Raw genomic sequence first — 7664 nt, forward strand, 5'->3', positions numbered from 1 at the left:
GTCATAAAACAACATGTGTACTACTGTTTCATGAGAAACTATTTGTTCTGTAAGCCTTCACCTGAAGTCCAATAAAATATATAAAAAAAAAAAAAATAGTTAGTAATTTGGCAGTTTGAGTACAAAAATATCTAGTAACACTGCTGTTTTTAAAGCAAAAAAAATGTGACGTGATTTAAATGGCCACTAACAGAATGGTTAAATAAATTACAATACCGATTAATATAGTACAGCACAGATTTGATAAAAAATCTATACAGTCATTAAAAACATTTTAAAGGACATTTAATGATGCTGGTTGGATATTTCCTACAAATGCGTATAAATAAAAGATACTCACCCTTGGAATAATGTAGGGTAGGTAAATTTCAGGACAGACAGGACATACTGAAAAATAAACAACAAATTAATGGACATTTCAAGTTACAGATAATTGATAGACCGTATAATCAAAGAAATTCCTACTGAAGAACAACATAAGTGTGCTCAATTTTCAAAAAAGCCGTTGTTGTTGTTGTTAGTTGCTGCTGAGTTAATTCCAACTTATGGCGACCCCACGTGGGTCAGAGTAGAACTGCTGCATAGGGTTTTCAATGGCTGTGACTTTTCGAAGCAGATCACCAGGGTTGTCTTCCAAGGTACCTCTGGGTGGTTTCAAACGGAGAACCCTTCAGCTAGCAATCAAGTGTGTAACCATCTGCGCCATTCAGCAACTCCTAAAAAGGTCTTTACTCCCTCCAAAAAAAATCACACACTAGGGGAAAAAATGACCTTCTAAGACAAACTAAAGAGAGTGGGCTGCTTGTCCCCAGGGCCACCAGAGCATGATAACTCTTGGGAGCTGAAAATTTGCTGGGGAATGGAGGTTGGCACCATGAACATACAGAAGCACAGAGCTGAGTCTGATGTTGTGGATACCCAAACACTCAGCATCTTCCCAGGCCCAGAAATGTCATGTTGTAACTACAGCAGCTTCAGAGAAAACCAGACAAGCCCTTGGACACAGTCTGTCTTCTTGGCGATACCCACTGTGCCTATCAACCAGTTTATTGTTTAGTTTGGTTTTTGCATTCCAAGGATTTTTTTCTAACCAATTCAGTTTGAGTATCTTATAATCTTTGCTATTATTTTAGCATTTTAAGGATTTTTTTAAAACCAACTCAGCTAAAGTCAACTTGTATTTCTATTATATCTTTTGATCAAAGTTACAGCACTTTATGAATAGGGACCTGTGTTGGGTAGATCTGGGTATCTTTTTCTATTTTCTCTACTATTGAACACTTTTTAAAAATTTTAAACTCTAAAACAATTAGTTTTAGGCAAGGACTATACTGAGTCTTCAAGTGATCTAAAATAATGGAGTGGACTGGTACTGGGCAAGTTTGCACATCTTTTTTTTCCCCTGTGGGTTAAGTCTACACAGCATTTCCCTTGTATGAGCTCCTTAATGCCGCAGTTATGGCTAACTGCCTGCGCTCCGTTCTGTATTTATTCAGAAATGGACTTCCATTCTTCTCTGAAGTCTATTTACTCATGTAATTCAACGTGTCCCTGCCCATTTTTCTCTGATATATTCACTCTAAAATGGAAAAAGAGAAAGGATTAAGGCAGCCTCTGGGTCATGGCCTGGACCACTCTTCGGAACCTTCATTAAGATACCAATATTAATTTAGTTTACTGTGTGCTTAGCCTTGTCCTAGATACTGAGGGAGATGGGAAATCCGTGAACCTCACCTCTCCTTGTTAAAAAACACTGAAGAAAAAAAAAAACTGTGACAAATTTCTCCTTTCAGCAGCTCCTCGTGTCACTGCAAAGTGTGGCTCCAAGCACACTGTTATTTGACAGAACAGGAAGACCTCAGCTCTAAGTTGCTTCCCAAGGGCAGAAAAGGAACCACTTGGGAACCATTGAAAACTCATTGCCGTCAAGTCAATTCCAACATAGCGACCCTACAGGACAGAGTAGACCAGCCCCATAGGGTTTCCAAGGGTATAATCTTTATGGAAGCAGACTGCCATGTCTTTCTCCCATGGAGTGGCGGCAGGTTCAATCTGCCAACCTTTCAGTTAGCAGCTGAACTCTTAACCACTGCACCACTAGGGCTCCTTGGAACCTTTGAAAGGAGAACAGAAGTTGACTTTGCCTCAGGCTTACCGCTGAAAAGCTACGAGAGGAAGAAGGTAAGGCAGCTGCCTGGGCCCCAGGTTACCGCTGGTAACCCCCACAGGACAAGAAACTCAGGGCCCAGGTTCTGCTTGCAACACTACAGAGCTAGGAAAGTCAGATGTGGTGAGATGGGTCACTTCTATGTGGCCTTTCTGGCCATGGTCTTGTAACTCCCACCCAAGTGATTGGGCATGACTATGTGATAAGGTTAACTGTGGTTCACTAAAAGGACTGGTCAGTTTTGCCAACCCTCTGGGCTTGAAATGGGCCACCTCAGAGGCGGGAAAGAGGTGATTCCACCACCACCAAGGAAGAACAGCCAGGACCCGGGATCCTGTGCTGAGAAGCAACTAGAACCAGGAGACACAGAGAGAGAGAGCTCAAGAAGTGGCCACAGAGACCCAGCAGCAGAGAACTGGCAGCAGAGACCTGGCAGCAGGAGACAGTGTGGTGGACTTCCCAGCCCAAGAAGAGAGAAAGCTGAGTGCCTTTGGGCAGAGGCCTAGGGCCAGGGAGAGGTGTGCCTGTGAGCATGGCTGGAGAGAGGCTGTCCTGATAGAAGAACTGTATCTTGAGCATTCCCAAGCCTGAATTGTAACTGTTACTTCCCTAATAAACCCCATAATCGTGAGTATTGTCTGTGAGTTCTATGTGGCCATTGCAATGAACTATCAAACCCAGAAGAGAAGCAGAGAGTGCCATGGGAGGGACAACTGGTGTCAGAAATGGTAAAGATGGCAGAAAGAGGAGGCACGTCTGACCTCCGCCTCACAGGAATCAGCCTTGGGCTGTTGAGCTTGATTCTTCTTTCTCCCTTGTGAAGTCAGAGGAGGTCAGCCATTGCCCCCATGCTGTTTTTACACTACAACTCAAGGGTGAGGTGCTTTTTCCTCCCTCTTTACCTAACATAGTTTCCTTTCACACTCACTTGCTCTTTCAAGTTTCCAACAAAAATCATTCATTCTAACAGTAGAAGGGATGAGATGTACAAGATTTTAAAAAATTAATTTCCTTTCCAGAAATACAGATAACAGTTCAAGGAGAAAACCATACTGATAAATATGGAAATAAGGAAACTATCACAGAGTATTCCAAATAGTGGAAGAGAACATTCTCTACTCTAGACAAAAAATCTTCACTAATTTTCAAAAGATAAATAATTTGGTAAAGACTAGATACAGGACAATATGCTCATGGAACGTCTACTGCACAAGTCTCTTCCTATTTGGCCTCTCTTTGATCGCACCACGGAGCAGGAGCAGAACCTAGCCTTGGCTGTCTGAAGGAAGTATGATTGTCCTGGCTGAGACGATGAATCAATGGCAACAAAAGGTTCAAGTTTCTAAGAGTCACAGAGCTCCTCACCAGAGGCCCTTTATGAACAATCCCCTCTCCTACTGCTACCTGGGCCTCACATCTCCTTTCTACCACTCTTGGTTACACCTCCTACTTCCTCTTTGTACAATCTTCCTTGGTCTCCCCTTTTCTACTTTCTGCTGTTCTTATCCCACTCTCTCCATTCAGCTCTGACACTTCCCAACAGCCCTAAGTCAAAGCATTCCAAATAATCATGAAAAATATTTGAATTCTGAGAGTCTTTGGGCATCTATGATTTCTACTACTTAGATTATATGTTCCTGGGGACATGACAATTTGATTTAATTTTATCTAGAACCATGAGCAGCCATCCTTGTGTCAGTTTGTTGTACTGTGATGTGGCTTGTGTGTTGCTATGATGCTGGAAGCTATGCCACTGGTAGTCCAAATACCAGCAGGGGTCACCCACAGCGGACAGGTTTCAGTGAAGCCTTTCAGACTAAAACAGCCAATGAAAACCCTATGGATCATAACAGAATATTATCCAGTGTAGTGCTGCTGGAAGATGAATCCCCTAGGTTGGAAAAAACTCAAAATACACAGTGGCTGCAACAGTGCACTGAAGCATGTCAATGATCATGAAGATAGCACAGGACCTGGCAACATTTTGCTCTGTTGTACATGGGGTTGTCATGAAGCAAGTAACAAGAACAAGCACCTTGAGGCATTATGCACATGGAAAGGATTCAGTCTTTAGTACATAGATTATAAAATGGTGTGGTGCCCTAACAGATATCAACATAATGTCACAAATGCAGATGTGTATCCAGAGGAGGTATAAATTTCTGTGAACTAAACGCTATGTGCCTGCTGGATTTTTTTTGCTTACACATTTTTTTTTTTGTTGTTGTTGTTTTCTGATCAATGCCTTGGCTTGTGGGCTTTCATAAAAGACGTGTTACTTTACCCCTTCTGAATACTACATGGAAATAAAAAGCAGGATATTCTGTTTTAAAGCAAAACATTATCAATACATCCATCAGGTGAGCTAAACAAATTAGAATAGTTAAGTGAAAGGGACATCTCACAAATTCACATATTCCTGAGTTGGTACAACCAAAGACCAAGATTCTATCTTCTCTTAGCTTAGCTACCTGTCCCATGAGAAAAAAACACATCTGTTAAAAGCTAATTACTGTATCATACAATAAGCAAAAGATCATCTTTCCTTCCTCCGACTCCTTCTTCTTTCATTCCAGAGTAACTACCACTTACCTTATTGAGCATTCACTATAACAACGTTGGGCGCTAGTGCAACCACTCTACAAACATTATTTCCATTAATCCTCACAGGAACCCCTGAAGGTTTTTTATCCAATTTTAAAGATTATAAAACGTAGATTTAGAGAGATTAAGGTACCAAAGCCAACTGGGTGGAGCTAGGATGCAAACCCATCGCTGCCTACCAGTAAGGCTGTGTTAATGGATCTTCAAAGGTCCATCACCAGTACCAACATCAACTGGAGGGAGAAGGACCGCTCAGGAGCATCCTCTGAATAGACTGATGACAGCTACTAGCACTAAGATAGAAAATATAAGAAAATGCTGTGAATAGCTCTTTTTAAGAGTGCAAGGGGTTTTTTCTGGTGGGGGGGGAAGGTGGGGAGGGTAATAGAGATGCTAAAATGGGAGCAGGTGGTCCTGAGCAGTATCAACACTGGCTTCACCAAGCCACAGTCCAGGACAGGAGGCGATAGCCACCCATGTCCACAGGGTTCCAGCATTTCCGTGCATGGTACCAAACCCTAGGCCAGCCTCCCCCTCCTAACAAGAAAAAACTACCACCAACTTCGATTTACCAGTGATCCTTAACCTTTGTCAAGCACCACCTCATTTCTTCCATTATTTTACATTTAAAATTAACTTTATGTTTTACTTTTAAAGATAATTCCACTAAAAGCTCTTGAATACACTGGAAGTGCTTGGTATGAGGACATTTTAAGGATAGGTTTGGGAATCTGGTGTGAGAGGAATGGAGTAATCTATTTAAAGACTGCTGGAACCTGGTGGGATTCTGCGGTAGGGGCGTGTCTAGAAAAGAAGGCAGGATGTATTCGATTTCTTCTCCCGCTACTCTTCTTCCCAAGGGAACTGAAGCCAATTGTTTTCTTTCCTTTAACAGTAATCCACACAGTCCCAAATTAACTTCACTGGAATTCGCCCGTCAAAATATCGTTTCCCAGGTGATGTACAGGGTGCTTTACAGGACGTGAAACAGGGACACTACGATCCAACAAATCTGATACCTAAAGCACAGAGTCGGTTTCTTCACCACTATCAGGAAAAGATAAGCTGGAAGCTGCATATGTACACGTATATCGGACTCACACCTCCCACGTCCCATCGCCTCCCCGCGCCCGCCCCCCTCACCTTGTTCATGAGGTAAGAAGCCAGGTAGCAGGCACAAAAGGTGAGGCCGGCCAGGGACCTCCTCAGACACATCTGTCAACTCTCTCCCCTACCCGGGGAAAGGCAGTGCCCGCCCAAGCCAGCCCAGCGCAGCCCAAGCCCGGCGGGCGCCGCCAGCACCCCCAACAGTCACGTGGCTCCGAACTCCACCAATCCGAGCGGGGGGCCGCCACCCCCACCCTCCCCCGGCGCCTGCCTCCTTAAAGGGGCGGTACCTCCCAGAGCGGCAGTCTAGCGTTGAATGAGGCAGACGCAGACCTGGTGGCTTGGTAGAGGGGGAGAAACAGGGTGGGCGGGAGTCAGGCTTCCGATCGCCCGTATAGAAAGGTCGCGTCGTAGTCGTAGTCCTCTGAAAGTGGTAGAAGAAAAAACAGTTTACAAAATAGTTCACAATATCCCATTACTGCTTAAAGAAAAATGTTCATAGTTAGATCTAAACGGTGAGACCAAAATGATGTTTGTGCTTTTATTGAATTTTCCCAGTTTTCTACATTGAGTCTGTATTAATTTTGCAATCACACAAAAAAGCGTAACACCACCCACCCAAGTGACCGTTGCAATACCCGGTCACCTAATCTTTAATGACCACCCCACACACACAAAAAAAGAGAAAAAGCTAACTGTACCAAGTCAAAGGAGTCCTGGGTGGCATAAATGGTTAAGCACTCAAGTACTAGCCGAAAGGTTGACAGTTGGAACCCACCTAGAGGCACCCCGGAAGAGAGGCCTGGCGATCTCTCACCGCCTTGAAAACCTGTGGAGCACAGTTCTACGCTGACACACATGGGGTCGCCATGAGTCAGAATTTACTCTGCTCTGCGGCATCTGACAACAATAAGTCATATAAAACAGAGATGTATAAAAGAAAAATTAATCACCTTTCGATGTTCCTCTTAACCATCACTACTGACCAGCTAACCAATTAATAGCTCCTAATTGGAGCCCAGAAACTCTGCTGGTGTAGTGGTTAAGAGCTATGGCTGCTAACCAAAAAGATCGGCAGTTTGAATCCACCAGCCACTGCTTAGAAACTCTATAGGGCAGTTTTACTCTGTCCTATAGGGTCACTATGAGTACCGTCGATCACGATAGGCAAGAGTAAAACTGCCCAATTAGGGTTTCCAAGGCTGTAATCTTTACGGAAGCAGACTGCCACATCTTTCTCCTGCAGAGCAGCTGGTGAGTTCGAACTGTTGATCTTTCCATTAGCAACCAAGGACTTAACCATTGCGCCACCAGCCCATGGTCAATAAAATTGAGGAAATTAAGCCTCCTTGAGATCTGTTTGAGGCCCTGGTGGCGCAGTGGTTAAGAGCTCGACTGCTACCAAAAGGTTGGCAGTTCGAATCCACCAGCCATTCCTTGGAAACCCTATGGGTCAGTTCTACTCTGTCCTGTTGTTGTTTTTAGGTGCCTTGAAGTCGGTTCCGACTCATAGTGATCCTATGTACAACAGAATGAAACACTGCCGGGTCCTGTGCCATCCCCACAATCGTTGCTATGCTTAAGCCGATTGCTGCAGCCACTGTGTCAATCGATCTCGTTGAGGGTCTTCCTCTTTTTCACCGACCTTCTGCTTTACCAAGCATGATGTCCTTCTCCAGGGACTGATCCCTCCTGATAACACGTCCAAAGTGTGTGAGACATAGTCTCGCCATCCTTGCTTCTAAGGAGCATTCTGGCTGTACTTTTTCCAAGACAGATTTGTTCA

General features: G+C 43.9%; 1 protein-coding gene across 1 annotated transcript in view; it reads right to left on the minus strand.

Annotated features, from left to right (window-relative positions):
* The window catches only part of TMEM241 (transmembrane protein 241), a 216929-nt gene extending 210829 nt beyond the window's left edge, over positions 1–6100 (minus strand). The window contains exons 1-2 of the mRNA XM_023742057.1: positions 5915–6100; positions 341–387 (exon numbers count right to left, since the gene is read on the minus strand). Of these exons, the coding sequence (XP_023597825.1) occupies positions 341–387; positions 5915–5986 (119 nt within the window). The 5' untranslated portion in view covers positions 5987–6100. The remainder of the gene's footprint in view (positions 1–340; positions 388–5914) is intronic.
* Between the last annotated feature and the right edge of the window lie 1564 nt (positions 6101–7664).

The sequence above is a fragment of the Trichechus manatus genome, unplaced genomic scaffold (assembly GCF_000243295.1).
Source record: "Trichechus manatus latirostris isolate Lorelei unplaced genomic scaffold, TriManLat1.0 scaffold00199, whole genome shotgun sequence".
NCBI classification, from domain to species: domain Eukaryota; kingdom Metazoa; phylum Chordata; class Mammalia; order Sirenia; family Trichechidae; genus Trichechus; species Trichechus manatus.